At 37.8% G+C, this 17,762-nt stretch overlaps 5 protein-coding genes across 9 annotated transcripts; 2 read left to right on the top strand and 3 right to left on the bottom strand.

Moving 5' to 3' along the window:
* Positions 1–162: 162 nt before the first annotated feature.
* On the bottom strand, positions 163–6,689 carry LOC122409484 (uncharacterized). 2 transcript variants are annotated; one of them, XM_043417093.1, is made up of 5 exons: positions 5,721–6,689; positions 5,220–5,355; positions 5,079–5,141; positions 3,591–3,753; positions 163–3,490 (listed from the first exon to the last, which is right to left on the bottom strand). In XM_043417093.1, the coding sequence occupies exons 2-5, from the start codon at positions 5,288–5,290 to the stop codon at positions 410–412; spliced, it is 3,378 nt and encodes a 1,125-aa protein (XP_043273028.1). In that variant the 5' UTR covers positions 5,291–5,355; positions 5,721–6,689; the 3' UTR covers positions 163–409. The 2 variants fall into 2 exon arrangements, with proteins under 2 accessions (XP_043273028.1, XP_043273027.1); XM_043417092.1 differs by having other exon boundaries at positions 5,220–6,689.
* A 149-nt stretch (positions 6,690–6,838) lies between these two features.
* Positions 6,839–9,095, bottom strand: LOC122409492 (peroxynitrite isomerase THAP4-like). Of its 2 annotated transcripts, XM_043417107.1 has the most exons (4): positions 8,958–9,077; positions 8,543–8,596; positions 7,804–8,189; positions 6,839–7,142 (listed from the first exon to the last, which is right to left on the bottom strand). In XM_043417107.1, the coding sequence occupies exons 3-4, from the start codon at positions 8,185–8,187 to the stop codon at positions 7,017–7,019; spliced, it is 510 nt and encodes a 169-aa protein (XP_043273042.1). In that variant the 5' UTR covers positions 8,188–8,189; positions 8,543–8,596; positions 8,958–9,077; the 3' UTR covers positions 6,839–7,016. The 2 variants fall into 2 exon arrangements, with proteins under 2 accessions (XP_043273042.1, XP_043273044.1); XM_043417109.1 differs by lacking the exon at positions 8,543–8,596 and having other exon boundaries at positions 8,958–9,095.
* A 21-nt stretch (positions 9,096–9,116) lies between these two features.
* On the top strand, positions 9,117–10,471 carry Rrp46 (exosome complex component Rrp46). The gene is made up of 4 exons (XM_043417105.1): positions 9,117–9,367; positions 9,437–9,550; positions 9,651–9,772; positions 10,114–10,471. Exons 1-4 carry the CDS (start codon positions 9,268–9,270, stop codon positions 10,438–10,440), a joined length of 663 nt encoding a protein of 220 aa, XP_043273040.1. The 5' UTR covers positions 9,117–9,267; the 3' UTR covers positions 10,441–10,471.
* A 149-nt stretch (positions 10,472–10,620) lies between these two features.
* On the top strand, positions 10,621–14,146 carry Sec10 (Exocyst complex component Sec10). The gene is made up of 4 exons (XM_043417101.1): positions 10,621–11,048; positions 11,211–11,654; positions 12,104–13,678; positions 13,795–14,146. Exons 1-4 carry the CDS (start codon positions 11,016–11,018, stop codon positions 13,894–13,896), a joined length of 2,154 nt encoding a protein of 717 aa, XP_043273036.1. The 5' UTR covers positions 10,621–11,015; the 3' UTR covers positions 13,897–14,146.
* On the bottom strand, positions 14,033–17,565 carry Art1 (arginine methyltransferase 1). 3 transcript variants are annotated; one of them, XM_043417102.1, is made up of 2 exons: positions 17,335–17,565; positions 14,033–16,004 (listed from the first exon to the last, which is right to left on the bottom strand). In XM_043417102.1, exons 1-2 carry the CDS (start codon positions 17,398–17,400, stop codon positions 14,919–14,921), a joined length of 1,152 nt encoding a protein of 383 aa, XP_043273037.1. In that variant the 5' UTR covers positions 17,401–17,565; the 3' UTR covers positions 14,033–14,918. The 3 variants fall into 3 exon arrangements, with proteins under 3 accessions (XP_043273037.1, XP_043273038.1, XP_043273039.1); XM_043417103.1 differs by lacking the exon at positions 17,335–17,565 and adding an exon at positions 16,756–16,909; XM_043417104.1 differs by lacking the exon at positions 17,335–17,565 and adding an exon at positions 16,664–16,800.
* Positions 17,566–17,762: the final 197 nt, after the last annotated feature.

Genomic DNA, 17,762 nt, shown 5'->3' with positions numbered 1-17,762 from the left:
TGGAAACTCAACTGGTGGTGATAAAGTGAAAAAACACAAACAAATTAGGTTCTATTAATACTTTATACTCAAATTTGAAACACTAAAAACAACGAATATACGATACTTTCTCTCATTCGCGATGACTGAAAAAAATACCAAAAATCAATCTACAAAATGTGATTTGGACTAGAATCCGATTTATTACATAATCACGTTAATTATATACCTACACTTACATTACACACGGGACAACTATACGTTGCTGGATACATTAATTGATCTATTCTCGTTTATATTTTCATCAGCTTGAATTACCTCGACTTATCAAGTTAATCGTCAACGATAACGGGGATTGAGCGTTCTCTGAAATTGCACCTTGAAGCTTTGAGCACATCTAAATCTAAGAATCTACAACAGGCGAGGCGCTCTAATTAAAATCGAAATCACTTTCTGTGTTCGAGACGTTTTTCTCAATCGTAGAGTCTGTGTCCGATTCAAGGATGGATTTTATAACATCCTTGGGCTTTTTTGTGACTGTCTCGCCCTGAGGTAAGTTATTTGATTTAGCAAAACTCGTTGATCGTTCAGGTGACTGCTGAAAGTTTTCCTCAGACTCAAAGGGAACTGTTGAGTCTTCCTGCACTCGATAGTAACCTTCGTTGTTTGGGTAGTCCTCAACCACTGGGTAAGTATTATCAGTCGTCCTAGCCTGATACTCTTCATCCTCATTTTGCACATATTCACCCGTATTCGAATACGGCTGAACGTTCACGTCTCGTTTTGAATATTCTTCGTTCGATTGTGCAGCATATTCCTGATTTTCCGAGTATTGTTGAGCCGCAAGGTATTGATTATTAGAATCTGCTGGGATCTGCTGTTCAGACTCCGTTGAATATTGCTGATTGACGTTATCCGGATCCTGGGCAAACTGTTGACCATCATCCACATTGTACTGCTGATTTGGATCACTCACCCATTCGGGCTGATTGGCATCTTGAACGTATTCCTGCTGGTTTAGATCTTGAACGTAATCCTGCTGGCTGAGATCTTGAGCGTAATCCTGTTGGTTGGGATCCTGAACATAATTTTGCTGATTAGCATCCTGGACGTAGTTCTCCTCGTTAGAATTATCAACAGAAGTTTGTTGATTGGGGTCTTGTGCATAATTTTGAGGATCGGGATCCTGAGCATACTGTTCTTCGGCATATCCGTACTGTTGTTGCCCCTGATTTTCTTCATATTGGACGCCATCATTCGAACTGTATTGAGGATACTGCTCGTCCGGAATTTGGTATGATCCTTGGGCATTGTACGCGTAATCGACATTTGAATTATCAGGGTAACCTTCATCGTACGATCTACCTATGTGATTCTTGTAATCGGTATTCGCCTGATTTTGCTCATAATCGACTTTTGAATCAGCGTCAGCATTTACAGAACCGTAATTCGGGTCTTCAATGGCTTCTTCCTGATATGAAACTGTGTCTTTTTCCAGAGACTCATTTTGCAAGGAATCGAGGGGATTTGGAAGTGACTGCTGGTTCTCTAGCCTGGAATCATCTTGGCCCTTGGCTCCGTCCTGAAGGTCTTCAACATTCTTCCAGGAAGGATCATAAGGATTTTCATCGATGGAATCGTTTATTGTCTGCTCATTAGCCTCAGACTCGACGATCTCTTCCTCGATTCCTGCCATTGCTCGCTCATGTTCAAAATGTTTCGAAGTGGCATCCGCGTCTCTAGCGGTTTCTCTTCCCACAAAATCATCTTGTGCCTCATCGTTGAGAATAATTTCATGGACCCTTCTTTCAAGTGCACTGAGATTCCACGGTTCCAAATCGGCAACAACGTCATGAAGATTTTCATCATTTTCTCTCTCCTCACCACTCGCCAATTTGTATCGCGATCCTTGAAGCAAATGCAGGACCGAAGAACGTCTCGAAAATTTATCACGTTTGTCTTCGGGCGCTTGAGAAATGATATGCCTCTTTAAAAATTTTGTTCCATCCCCGTTCATCGGATTCGCTCCAATTCCCTCCGAAGCGCATTTGCCTTGATCGGAATGTTCGCTACTTCGGCTCAATTTCGCAATATCGTGGATATTTCGGCTCGGCCGTGAAGCTAATTCAGAATGAGATTTCGTAACGTCCCCGCTTATTCCGTTCTTGGCAAGTGACTCGTGTTCCTCGTAACGTGAAACATTTTCTTTCTCCTCACATTCTGTCTGGTCGAGTAGTCGATTAATCGACGCCAATCGGTGACCCTCCTCCGGGACAGCCATCGGCACAGCACTTTCGTTCCTCCCGTCATCAGGAACAACGTCAACCCTCGCATCAGTTTCCTCGACGTCATCTCCAGGAGGAACCTTTTGATACATGTTGTTGGCAACGTTGAACGCATTTGTCGCGGTCTGATTAGCCAAATCGCTTGCCAAGGCCAAGACGTTTCCAAGATCTTGTCGCAATAATCTGTCCCGTGGTTTATCCTCGACCGGTAAATCAGGTCCATCGTCGGATAAGCTCACGTTGAGCAAATCACCGCTGGTATTTTGTTCGTGATCGACTTCCTCGAGGCTCTGAGGTTCGGCAACGCGATGAAGACTTCGAATTTTGCTTATGTATCGTTCCAACTGATTCTCCACTATGTGACCAATATGTTCCTCCTCATCACCGAGTTCCTGTCGCAAAATATCGCAGAGTTTGGGAGACCGAGGTGAGGATGATCGGATCTTGCGATCTTCTGAGTTTGAAATTCGATCGGAATCAGGTGAATTTCCCTGGAGAATTTTTGCATAATTGTTTCCTGGTGAATTTCGAGTTACGGACGTTCGCTCATAAGAATCCTTGAAGTAAGCTGGTGCAGAATTGTAGGACCTCGGAACCGGCTCGATCGAGTCATAGGCACCGGAAGCTGCCAAATTTCGTGCCACAGACCGTCCAAATTTCAAATTCTGACCGAGCTCCGTGCTCGATCGATGCGGAGCGTAATCGCTTTCTTGATACGGCGATAAATTGTTTTTTCGATATTCCAGATTCGACGACACCAGAGGACTGCCATTTCCATGACGAAGGGATTGACATATGGAGTCAGGGGGGTCCAAGGAGGTTTTGCTGCTGAGGAATTTCGTCGGAGGCTCGAGGCTGTTGAACCCAGCTGACGATTCGTTGTCCCGATTGAATGCGTGACTTTTTACACCTTGGGAAAAACGTGGAAACGCGAACGACGACGGATGCATTGGAGAACTTTCACAACGTATTCCTGTCCAATTACTACCGTAAGAAGAACCTGGTCTCACTTGACTCGCTGAACCACTCGTCCGATTCGATCTCCCTTTATTTCCAATCGGCCTATTTCGACCTGGAGCCAAGGCCGCGTTCCCACTACCACAATACGGTTCCACGGATCTCCGATGACCATCGTCATTTTGACTTGCAACTCCACTGTCCCCGGTGACACTGCCATTCGGACGTCTGTACTCGTGTCGAGCGAGTATAGAAGCCTCGTACTGTTTCTAAAATTCAATTTTCAACATCGAATCGATCATTATTTGCCATATTTAGGTGAATATCCGAAGAAAGCAAGCACGATCATCTCACTCGCCCTCAACTCACCCTCAGTGCTCCCAATCTGTCAGTTTTCGCAGTCATTCGAGCCAAGCTGCTGTCAACACGATCAAGGGCACCCAGAAGCTGATGATTGCGTTCATCTCGTGCTTGTTGCTGTTCTAAAAAATCGATGTATCTCATTCTCAAGCGATTGATGCATGTTTCGTGTCTGAAATTACAATCATCATAGACTTGTATGAAAAATATAAAAATAGAATGAAAATCCGCGTCTTCAAACTCACAGAGAAATTACAATAAGAAAAATCATTTTGTTAAATTCACAACATTTTTATCGAGTCTTCGATTTCTATAACAGCATTTAACCAAACGAATTATTCACTGCGTACCATGATTTGGGTTTCGAGAATTCCAAGTTAGCTTGCTCAAAAATGCTTGTACATGACATTTGAAATTTTACCAACTGATTCTTTTTTTTGTATAGTGCATTTGAAAAAACGATTGAAAAAATGAAATTGACAAAATTTTTCGAAATTATATGACGTTTGTGATAAAATATGACTAATTGCTTAAAGACAGGACGGCATGGAACGCCTGACATTGAATATTCCAGGTACAACGAAAGATAAAATGTAAATGTTGTTCACAAGGCCTATCTGTTTTGGTACCAGGCTTGACTTGTCGTCTGAAATCGATTTTCGTCTACTGTGAAACAGCCAACACGCGTTTCCGTGCACCTCCAGGGCGCCGAATTTGTCTAACAATACACAATACATTCTCCTCAAAACTATACACACGTATATTTTTGTATAAGCAGAGAATCTACGTATTTCTATTTCGTAGCCAACTCCGTGTATTTGTATCGTTTATTTTCTCATAGCCGAGCCTCGGTTGGTGAATGTAAATTATCGATCAGTCACATTCCAGAAAATACGGGTCGTCCGTGACTGCATCGATGTAAAAATAATAATCATGCCAAAATATCCAACTACATAACTGAGCTATCGAGTTATTCGATAGTTTCTGTTCAATAACATGCTACAATTCCCTTATAGCTTGCAATTATTTTCAGTAATGAGATTGTAATAGAAAGAAAAATTGATTAGACTTTGCGACAATGACTCGAGCACTTTTTTTTAAGCCAAATTAATTGAGAAAATTATTCATTGGAGAAAAAATGTATCATTTTAAAAAATACTTTTCAAATGACATTTCTCGTTGAAGGATTATAGAATTCGATTAATTATGGAATAATTTTTTTTCGATTTACTGCCTTTTTGATACTGACAATTTGTGTATTCTATTCCGAACGTTCGTTGAAATTGATTCTCTTGATTCATTAGATCAGTAGGAAAACAAATGCTTGCGAGAAGTTTTTTTTGCAGAACATTAACCTATCGCGAAAAATTATTAGCTGATGCATTCGTGCTCGACGTGTCATACTTCTTCACGCCCATTTTTGTCAAAAATGATTTTTTTTACAATTTTTCAATCCCCGTTCGAGTAATGAACTGTCGCAAAAATGAATATCCTCACCTGCTTCGTGACTCGTGCTCCAGCAGTGAGAATCGTTCCTCCAGCCTTATTCTTTCTTCTTCACTGAAAAAAAATATTCTATTTAATCACATTTAATATAATTCGTTCTATGCGGTCGATAAAAAATGTTGACTCTTTTACCTCTTTCTCAAACGTTCCTGCAACTCAAGCATCTTCTTGTAGTACTCATTTCCATTGTACAGAGGCATCATACTGGACCTGTTATGCTCCTGTCACCTCATTTCGAGCATAGACAATTGGTGCTTTTCATGTCAAACTGAAAAGACAAATAATGTGAAAAAAAAACCAAAGAGAAAATTTTCATAGAGATGAATGTTTCTGAAATTCGTTAAAAATAAAAATAAACTGTAAGAGTGTGAAAAAAAGACCACGACGAACACGCAGTACAAATGAATTTTGATCAGTAGAAAGTTTAGCAAAGCAATTTTCAAAATTTTAATTGTGAAATATTTTTGTTTTAAAAACTGTATCGGTGTTGAGAACTCTGCATTTGAAAATTATTTTTGAAATAGAGTGGATGAACGACGAATAAAACAGGCGGACGATATAACTTCGAAAACAAGACAAATGAATTCGTCGTAATATTTATGAGTCCCGGTGAAGAAAACAGGAATTCCGAACCTCCGCACTCAGGAAGCGTCGAGCAACTGTCGCATTCGGGATCGCAGCACGAGCAGGCATGGGGGTGTTTCACCGAGCGTACAACGTACAGGTGTTCCATCCCCTTACTCTCGGTTTCATGTCAGTCGTCACTCGACGACTCCTCCCCTCACCCTCCACCAATATTAGCCGGTTGCGTTATTTCATCGGATACATAAAAAATTAATAGAACGCCCATGTGCACTCGCGAGGGCGCAGTAGATATTCACATGTGGAATTTACTTTTCGGATCACCAAATTTGCTGGGTTTCAGTATAGTGCAAGGACACACAAAAATCATTCACGAATGTATCAACGAATTTTCACCTGATCGAATAAAATTGAATATTTTCATTGGTAAAAAAAGTTTTAAAAAAAACTCGACATCGTCCAATTGTCATGAAAAAATTACATTCATTGATGAATTTAAATGTTGTGCTACGTTTGTTTGACAGATGGTGCGCAGCGAATCTCTACGAAAATTCTTAGTGGAGATTTTTAATTATTTTTCACAGTTGAACAATTCTTTGTAGTTGAAAAATGAATAAAAAATCGTTTAAGTATCAACTTGCATTTAATACTCCCAAGTGATAATATACGTTGAGGAGAAAACGTGCATAACTGAACTCCATTAAACAAGCCTATTTTGAATGAACGCTACAAATTTGGCAACTAAATTTGGATGCATTAAGAGTGAGAAAGAGAGTGAGAGGAGCCTTCAAGTTGGTTGAAGAAAAAAAACAAGTTTAACCGATTAGTTAGGTATGCACGAAAGTCATAGACGTGCATCCCCCGCAAAAGTGCCTCCTTCGTAGATGTAGGAGGTTCGCGTGTCAGCAGCAAATTTCATTTCACGGACTTTCGATGCACGCCCTTTCCGTTGAAAAGTTTCAAAGGGCGCGGAGGAAAGGGTCGAAACCGAGTGGTCAATTCTCGGCGCGTGATATGCCACGAGTGCACGATAAAATTATTTTCTTATTTTGTATTCGGTGTTTTGAGTTATATGCGCGTGAGAATCCGGGCATAAAATTTATCGGTGCACACGGAAAAAATATTTTACCTGTGTGAAAAAAAATTTCATGAAAATAAATAAACTTACGTTACTTAATATAATTGAATACTTTAATCGAAAAAATTGAACTGATACAACTTGCGATTTTCACAGCAGCCTTAGGTTCGTCTCATCATAAAAAATCACTCATGAAAATATAAACAAAGATTTTGTACAAAGATGATAAATATTATTGTTATTTATACTTTTTCCGTTTCCCTTCTGGCTTATTCATATCTAGGTAATTTGACGTAACGCGCTCGCAAATGCTCTGCATATTCCGGCGTTGTCGTAGTCGCCATGTGGACAATTTGCTCCAAATCATTTCCCACGAGCTTCAACTCTCTTTTCAACTGTAAAATAATTTTATAAAAATTTTAAAACATTAGAAGTCGAATTCGCTTTTGGATCGAATAAGCTTTATAATACGCTACGATTTGGAATCGAACATTTTTTTTGAGCAGTGTCTTGATGAATTTTATTACGGAAAGTAACAGAGTAACGGTTGTTTAAATTCCAATCTTTAAGAAACAAAAATTCCACAAACATAAATATCTCGAATTTCATTCCAGTACTCAAAATAAAGCAACGGGTGTATTGCAAAAGCTCAATCAATTTGGGCAGAACAATGCTTCTGAAGATTAGCAAAGAGATACAAAGAAAAAATTAATTTTCGAATCAATGGATTCAAAAATATTGGTATTAGGAATAAAAAATTCGATGCCTTCAAAGAAGTCTAAGTTAGAGTCTGTATCAAAATCAATAGTACATTCTGCACGTTTTTTGGATTTGAATTTCAGAAAGAGAAAATTGCTTGAGCTTTCCAGAATGTCATCAATGTTGACCTCTGGTTTGCATAATTTCTTTCAGTGATTGATTTTTTTGTATATCTATGAAAAATTAAAAAAAAAAATAATTTCTCAACATGTGTTTTTCAACAACCAATGCATTTAATGCAATCAAAATTGCATTAAATATTGATCAAAATAAAAATTAATTTGAATTCTCATTTACCTTTGTCACGCCAGGCTCCTTAGTACCTTGTGACATTCTAGCAATTGATACACTCTCCAGTTTAATTTCATTGTCACCGATGAAACCTTCTTCAATGGTGGTAAGTCCAAAATTATGCGAAACTACAAGAGCCACTTTGTTACTTTCTGGAATCACTTTGAGAAATCCAACCTCTCGGTGCATGGGATTTTTTTTCTCAGGATGCCAACTCTGTGCCTCAAAATTCAGCATCGGCTGACCAATCGAAATGAACTTTATTTCATCGCAGTATGTGAATGGTTTTATTGTTGGAAATTGACCTTGCGCAATAGTTTCAGTTCTCCATGTTCCTTCTAGCCAGCTTAACGACTTAATAGCATTGTGCATTGGCAGACAACGATTCATATCTGCAAAAAAATCCCATTGAATTTGCTTTAAAATTGAACCTTTCTGGAATTGTAAAATTTTTGCATTCTGAACATATAAAAATCAGTTGCTCCCTTTGTTGGAACAACTTTATTTGTACTACATATCTGAAAATTGATTGCAAATACTTTTTTTTGTTTTTATGTGAATAACCTCAACACAAAAATTGCAAAAACTCAAAGCATGACTATCTTTTCTGTTCTCATGGATCCATACATAGAACAATCGTCGAAAAATTATTTTTCGAATGACAGAAATGACAAGCGGAGTTGTACTTATTTGACTCGTTTTATTAAACATTTACAATTTTTATAATCATGCCGGCTGAAATTACCGTATATTGGAGATGAAGATGACGGCAAGGGTTACAGTTTTGACTTTGGCTGAGCTGAAGAGCAAAAAAAAAATTGCAAAAAGCAACAATCACATCAATCGTAGTTCAGTGACAACAGAACTGCGTGACTCTTTAACTACGAAAAAATCGAATAACCTCGCCGCGCTTTTCTGACAATAATAGAAGTTTTGAAAAATTGAGTTCGTCTATAGAAAACCTAATGTTACCGAAATTGTAACAATATCTAGGTAAAATGGAGTTTGTAAAGCTCGATAAACAAAGAACAACGCTTTTCATACAGCAAAGTGCTCAAAAGTATAAAATTTAGGAGATTAAATCAAATAGGAATCGTCATGATCAAGTACAATTTATGACCCGCCGCATAATTATTTCAATCGAGTTATTATTCACCTACTTTTTTCATTTTTCTATTAATTTATAATTTCCGACAAGCGTCAATAATCTTGAGCCGACAATCACAAGAGATCGACAAAATGCTTTACATTCAAAAAAATAAGTCGGAAATCCAAAATTCATTCGCCAAGTTCACGGAGGTGTATTGCGGTCACGTTAGGCGTTAGGGTAACCGGTACCGGTACCCCGGTCAGTCTTGTTTTCAAAACATAACCTACCACATAAAAGGAATACCACAAATAAGAATATAATAAAGATCAATCGCGACTGGCTGCTACTTTTAATTATTCAATTCGAATTGAATCGATGTAATGGGTGAAATTACGATGGAGGTAGAATACGCTCTGCGTCCGATGAATTGTGAACTCAATCAGCTTTCTATGTCAGATGGATCATCCATGTTTATGCAAGGTTCGTAAACTAGGTAAATCTGTATATCTAACTTTTTTTTATCACTGATTAATTTCCTTTATTTATTAGGGAATACTTCCTGTATAGCTGGTGTCTACGGACCGGTTGAGGCGAGACTACAGAAAATGATTTATGACAAAGCCAGTGTTGAAGTAACATTCAGTCCCCTAAAGGGACCACCAAGTCAGTGAACCGTTACTTAAAAAATTTGTAATATTCGTTTTGAAAGCTAATCGTAAAACATCTTTTCATGTATGAACTGTGATTTTTATTTTATTCCCAGGTATCGAAGACAGATCCAAAGAGCTGTATATTAAAGAAACCTGTGAATCTTCACTCATAACTGCTCTACATCCTAGTACCTCTATTTCTATAAACATTCAAGAGATGCAAGATGCTGGTGGAGTATGTTGAAAATATCAATAATTCATTTTTATTATTTCAACTCTAGGTTCATTTTATTCGTTTGAGTCTCTGTTTTTGACAAGCCCCTGGCACTCAATCTTTTTCCCATTCTCTTTGTGTCCATGATGTTGGAGGTGCTGGAAGTCGGTAGACAATGTTTAAATGGGCAAATGGACTGAGTGCCAGGAGCTCAACTCTTTGTACAATACTTTTTGGGAAAAAAAAATTATGAGTGCTTTTCAGAGGCACTACAATCCTAAATCAAATGCTGATTGAATTGGCATGAAATGCCCTGTATATCAATTTCATGTGAAAATACTTTTTTCCTCTATTGATTGCAGTTGTTGGGTTGCGCCATTAATGCTGCTTGTATGGCACTAATAAATTCCAGTCTTCCAATGAAATACACTATCGCTGCAGTCAATTGTATGATTGACAAAGAAAGTGGAAAATTACTTCTCGATCCGGATGCCAAAGAGTTACAAAATTCTCGAGCATCTTTCACATTTGCTTTCGAAAGTATAAAAAAAGAGTTGGTTTGTTGCCACACTACTGGACGTTTCAACGATGATGAATTTTTTGCTTCGATGGAGAAATGCAGGAGTGCTAGCCAGCACGTATTCGAATTTTATCGAGAAATTGTTAAAAAATATGCTAATCGAATATGAGATAATAAACAATAAATATAAGTTTTCACAATTTTTCCTTGTTTTTCTTCTTCTTTTCGAAATTGCAAGAATTTATAATACACTGTTCAACACCCCTTCAACAATCTCCGACTTTCGCCTCTCACGATGATTTGCAAGGTTAAGTTCAGTGACAATGAGACTATGTTCAAGCTCTTGAGTGCTTCTTGCGTTTTTGCATATTTGATCGGTGGGGGGCGTGAACAATTACAACGATGTTTGTGTTTTTAATCTGTTGCATCACAGTCCATATAATTATTTCAAATTGTAAGGATTGATCCATAAAAAAAAACATTTTTCCCCATTTCTGTTTGAAAACTCTAGCCATCATTGGAGGAAAACATTCACTATAGTGTAGTACAGTTTGTAGTGCGCGAAACAACTTTTTTCAACACAAAAGATGGCTGAGGGTTGACGGTTGACACATGGCTCACTCTGAAATTCTGAAATTCGATAATCTTCATTACGGAAATATGAGATGACGTTCCATTTTGTTCCCTAATTAAAACAATATATATATATTTACTCGTTGAGTGGAGTTAAAAAAAGGCGTCAAAATGATGCAACAATACATGAAAGAATTGGAGCAGGTACGAAATAACAAATTTTTAGAAGTGTTAATCGTTTTTGTTTAAATGAGGTGTCAATGTTTGGTCAGGATTGAAAAAATCATTTACACTAAACGTATTATTACACGGGAACGTGCATTATTCAAAACATTTTATTGAGCAGATTTTTTTCACTATTCACAGGAGCCTTTTGATCCTGAGGAATTTGTGGAAAGATTAGCTTGGCGTACAGTAAACGACAGTAGCAAAGAGGGTTCGAAAGGTTCTTTTGATCCTGTTCTTGTCCACGAGACTTTTCTTCATGCCATCAAAGATCTTCAAGTATTGCAGGATCGTCAGCGAAAAAAATGTGAAAAACTTGAATTAGCTGTCAAGGATGAAGAGACCAGGCACACTTTTGAAGTAATTGAGCTCCAGGATAGAAATAGACACGCCATTGACTTGTTTCATCAGCTCGACGAAAGAATCAATTCTGTTGCAACCAAAGTTCTTCATTTGGGTGATCAGTTGGAAAGTGTCAATACCCCGAGAGCAAGAGCGGTCGAGGCTCAAAAACTCATGAGACATTTTGCAGAATTTCTCAGTCCTGGGCCATTGACTGATCCTATATTCACTGACAAATCAACGGTAATCATTTTTTCATTCTATTCAAACAGCGTTAATCAAATATATTAATCACTGTTTTGACTTATGAATTTTCAATAACAATAGAGAACAAGAAAAAGTGATATACGAAATTTGATTTCATTCAGAGTGACATTTCTATTAAAAACTTTCAATACACCAGTCGAGATTTCTAGCCTCACTGGAAGTGAAATGATTCAGAGTGAATTTTGTTTCCCATTCAAATAATTTTCACGAATTCTTTTTTACTTTTTGAATAAACAAAATTTGCTGCAGAGCTTGTAAAAAACTTATCAAATGAAAAGTGAACCCCTGCAATTTCAAAATTTAGTACTAGTCCAATCTGAATGGTATGTTATCGAAAAGAAAGTTGTTACAACAATGTAATATTATCCGCATTCTTCATAATTTATGTAGAAGTTATAGGAGAGAAAAAATATTTTTTCTTCCAGTTGGATGTAGCAGCGGATGTGATACAGAAGTTGCATATAATATCGCAGGAGTTGCCCTCAGAAAAATTTGATCATGCAAAAGCAAAGATTGCTGGAAAGTACGACGAGATTGAGAGAAGTTTGATTGAAGAATTCGTAAGGGCTCACAATGCGGAGGATGCTGATCGAATGAAAGAATTAGCTTCTGTTCTGTCCCATTTTAAGGGATACTCTCAGTGCATAGATGCGTTTATCGAGCAGAGTCAGATGGGTTCGTTCGGTGGTAAAGACGTTTTTCAAGACGTGATACCGATGTGCACGAAGAATTACACTCTGATGGAGCGCGTTTTCGGAAACCCGGATCAAGTCATGGCTAAATTCGTTCTAAATATTTATCATTTGCGTTTGCAAAAATATGCCGTAGCAAAATTGACTGACAAAACGGATGCTGACAAATATCTAAGCAATTTGTTCGATCTTTATTCAAAAACAAGTAAATTATCATTGGATTTGAAACGTTTCAAAATGGGTACGGACGATGCTTATTTAACGAAACTCACGCAAAACATGTTTCAAAAACATCTCGATACTTACATAACAGTTGAGCTCGACGCGTTGAGAAAAAAGTGTCGAAACCTGTTGATGGAATACTATGAATCGAAGAATCATCAGAAAAAGCAATTGCAAACCGGTGGATTTCAAGAGTTGAGAAGAGATTTACAGGCTGTTATTGGTACAAGAACGAACATAAACATAGCACAGATTGAGGATTACGGTGGGGAGACTTTTCTCTCTGAAGAACTTGCAATTGCGCTGCTTCAACGAAGCAAATTGGCCTTTGAACGTTGTCGCACCTTATCTCAACCTGCCGATGTATGTGGCAATGCCGTACAAATTCTTGAAGTACTTTTGCAATTTTTGATGAACGAACATGTCGACTACGCCCTCGAGCTGGGACTTCAAAGTGTGCCGATACCAGAGACACGTATACAACCGGAAATACATTTTTTCAATGTTGTACGACAATGTAACGTTATAGTCAAATTACTTGAAGAGCAATTTAACGAGAGTCTCGTTCCTCTTGTTGTCTCAACTCCGAAACATTCTGACTGCATGTCAATGGAAAAAGTAGTTTTGGATCAGACCGAAATGAAATTGGATATTGGATTGGACAGAAGCATCAACGCCATTGTTGGTTGGGTCAAAATGTATTTGCAGAGCGAACAACGAAAAACCGATTTTAAGCCGGAAACCGACGTCGATACTTTAAGCACACCAGCTTGTCTCGTAGTAGTTCAATACGTAACTCTCATGATCAGAAATATAAGGGACAGCCTTGACGGCAAAAATGTTGAAAACGTTTTATCCGAACTAGGTATACGTTTTCATCGTGTTATTTATGAGCATCTTCAACAATACCAATTCAATTCGGCCGGCGCCATGTGCGCTATATGCGATATGAACGAGTATCGAAAATGCGTAAAGGAACTTGGAGTTCCTATAGTCATTTCGCTCTTCGATACCCTTCATGCCCTGTGCAATTTGCTTCTCGTTAAACCGGCTAATTTGAAACAAGTTTGTACGGGTGATCAGTTGGTTAGTTACGTTTTTATACTTTTTATTTAAGCATTCTCAAAATAACAGATTTCAAATGTTTGTTTCCATTGGTTCATAGTATGTATTCCAAGTAATTTTAAAAATTATTGTTCCAGGCCATGCTAGATCGATCAACTCTCGTAAGCTTCATACAATTACGAACGGATTACAAAACTCAAAAATTGGCCAACTCTCTGAAGGATCTCGCTCCAGTGTGAATATAAGTTACATTTATGGAGTTTATAAATCGATCGGATTGAACAATTCGTGTATAAATGAAGGAAGAATGGATTGAAAAAAATATATATATGAGGAACTAGAAATTATTTTTATGAAAAAAAGTAAACGCATACGGATAGCAAACGTATTAACTTTATTATCTTTACATGTATATAACTGTATGTGATCGTGTGACGATAAAAAGAGCGAAAATTTTTCGCAGGTATACAGTTCTGCACAAACGCAAAATTTGTGTTTATTCCTTTCGAGTTGTTCATTCATAATCGTTTGCACATGACAATACCACGTTCGTCGCTCTTCTTTTTTCATAATGACCAACAGTCGTAACAAAGCTCTTCTAGTTTTTCGGGCACGTCGTTGTTTCAATATTGGATTTAAAAAGAATTGTATTCGTAAAGTGAAAGGCGTTGTTATTAAGAGCCACGGAACCGCAGTTTCATCGAAGCATTTTTACACTGGTTGTTTTAATTTATTCATTCAAAGGAATTGTCCTAGTTATGATAAAGCTTCATTCACTCAATTTCCCACTAGATTTTGGCTTTGTTTTATCTATCAAATAGCGACTGTACGGACACATTTTCATACAGTTTCTTAAAAATCTATAGTACGAGCTCTAAATTCTGATTAATAATAGAGTACGGAATCCACGATTCACGATCGATCATAACGGATATACGCATCTCTTCATGCGTTCTCATGTATTTCATAGTTATTCCTAGAATGAGGGGAGGATTTTTGAAATTGCTACTAATCGTCTTGATCGTTGAAACAAATTGGATTTTTTTTTTATTTTCTGTTGGATGAACTCAACAGGCAAGAGACAGTATCAGCTCAATAGAAAATACCGTGAACTGTACGAGGGATAAATTAAACAATCTTGCTAAAATAGACAATAGAAAATATTTTATGTGAGGTGCAGCGAAGGCTATTGTAACGAGGAAGATGGGAGGAAAGAAATCAACATCTCCGAATCTTAATAGTATGTCAAAGGAAAGGGATATCAGCGCATACGGTAAGTATTTGTTTCGTGAACTTGACACAATTCACCTTTGAAATCAAGCTCGATACTGAAATCAAGATCACGATAATTACGAGCGTTTGGTTTCATCGAGAACACACCGCAAATTTCCTCGCCTTTTTTCACAGTCATAAACTCGTCAAAGTAGAATACAGTCTGTTTCCAATGGGTGTATTGTACTTCAGGGGCTGTGCTAAAACCAATGCGCTTATGACATTTTGTGAATTCGATGGTAAAGAACGTGACGAGAGCTTGTACGTAATCGTCTTTGCGGACTTGTAGACTAAACGGTGATGAAAATTCGAGATCAGCCTTAGTTACTGTGTAAAGATCAACTTCTTTTATAAGACATGCATTCGTTACAACTTGTTTGGGATCAACAACGTCCACGAGAGGCTCGCTTATCGCCACTTTACGGATGCTCGACATATCAAAACCGTAAACATCGTCCCACCAATTGATCTTCTCATCCTTGTACTGACGGTCCTCTATGCCACAGATGAACAGAGTTGCCTTATCCGGGAACAACATTCCACCTTCGCGTAGCCACTTGTCCCTGGCGAATAGAACAGTGTCGAGCATCGATTCGTAGAACAGACAGTAACCCATCCATTCTGATATTATAATATCCACTTTTTCCAAGCCATCAGGCAGAACAACCTCCTCCACTTTTCCCTTAATTATTGTTACAATGTCTGATAAATGATTAGCCTCCACTATTTTTTCTGCATACTCCACAATGTTGGAACACTCGATACCGATTACTTTGGCTGCCCCTGCCTTTGCAGCAAACATGGACAAAATACCAGTACCGCAACCAATGTCCAGTACCGTTTTACCCTTGAACAGATGCTTGTTGTGGTACATTGAGTTACGATAAGTTATTGTACGAACTTCGTCTTTCAACATCTCCTCGTGTATGCCATAATGAGCATAAGAATCAAAGTAATAATCCCTCGAAGTCATTTCGTCTACCGGCACCAGTTTATGATTGCAACCAGCATTTTCAGCATCTTTCGATGCCGATGTCATAGAGTCCGATACTTCCATTGTTTCCATTTTTGATGTCTAGTCATTGACACAAAACAGAAAAAAAAACAATGTATTTTTTTGTCTATATCTTGCGGAATAGAAAATGGCATGTTCTTGAATTATTTGAACTCATTGTTACAACAAAATTATTTATATCAAATGAGAAAAGGAAATTCAAAAATATTCTACTCTACAATATAAATATATCGATTATTTTGAGAACATGCTCAGATATTTTTTTGCCAAAAAGATGTGCTCACAATGGATCAATTATTGCAATTATTCTCACTGTATTCTCAAAACAAAAATCTGCAATAAATGAATTACAAACACGCGAAGTAAAAAAACACAGCATCTAAAACTTTGATGACTGTCATTAATTAAACAGTTAAGGCAGCGTAACAACTTTCTTTATGGACCAAAAATATACGAATAGTGATTAACATGAAACGGACATTGCATTTTTATCTTAACGATAATTAGTAACAGATTAGATGGAAAATTTAGTTAAAAAATAAATAACAAGTTGTTTCGTGAAAAAAATTATAAATGAGTATGATCCACGTCGACAATTATTACAGATATTGATTCGAATTGATTGATTACAAAAGTGATTGATTCGATTAGTTGACATCTGTATGAAATAAAAGACTGTGAAATCTTTGGTTATGAGCGTCATGGGTAGGCCGGCATACCGTTCCGAGCCGGTGAGTAGAATGAAGCTTTACTTGCAAACTCTATACGTCGAACCATAAAATTTGTTACTGTTAATTTAATTTATAATTACAATGTTGTTCATATGGAAGACGATTACACGTCGATGGAGATAATTGAGATTTCAATCGTTGCAAGAACAAACTCTCACTGCGTCCACGTGCCCGCCAAAAAGTTAGGCGTCCATTTCGAGCTAATCGAATATTTTACCAACACCACAAAATACGCGCGCGGGACACGCGCGCGCAGGGCCGACATGGAAATAGACATGCGGGAACAATTTTTTTTTTCGGCGTTTCACTCGGAAATTTCATGTACAATTTTAATTTAATAAAAACGTGTCATTTCGTAATTTTTAATCATGCTGTCACCATTAATTTTGATTGTTTTTTGTGTATTATTCAATTGACAGATCAATCGTGTGAAATGAGATTTTTAGGAATACGTAATACCGTTATGGATGATGACCACGAGATATTTAAGCATGCGTCTCCGTTGAGCATTATTACGAGCACGATATCGCGACGACATTATTACTACAAAAAATTTTTCAACATCTTCGAGGGTTCAATATCTCTAACGACACACGATAAATTTACTCGTAATATGAATATGTTTCAAATATAATAGTTAAAATTGTAAATGTACTCACCGAGTTATCGGACAATGTAGTATTACTAGCACTAATATCTGCCGGTACTTCGTTGTTCGTCGCCATTTTGTTTGAGCGTCAGGAAGAGCACTGTCGAGTGTCGTTGGCACTGTTGAAGCTGTGAGCAGAAGCACGGAGCAGAAGACACGAATAGGGATAGGGTAGTTCGGTTGATGTAATGCGTGTAATGCAGTGTAGTGTAGTAGTTTCTTTGTGTTGGGTTGGCTCCAGTCACGCGTCACGCGCCTCCGATAGGTCTTATTGAGCCACATTCGTTCCGACAGGGACAGTTTATCGGGGTGATTTTTTCCTTCTCTTTACGATCTGCGCACGCTTGTGAGCACGCGCATTAATATTGTACAGTTTGAATAGAAAATCGTTTTCTGGCGTCCAGGATAAGCTCATTCATATCGTCAATTACTTAGCCT

This window comes from Venturia canescens, chromosome 4 (genome assembly GCF_019457755.1).
Source record: "Venturia canescens isolate UGA chromosome 4, ASM1945775v1, whole genome shotgun sequence".
NCBI lineage: Eukaryota > Metazoa > Arthropoda > Insecta > Hymenoptera > Ichneumonidae > Venturia > Venturia canescens.
This window is presented reverse-complemented; position numbering and strand designations above follow the sequence as displayed.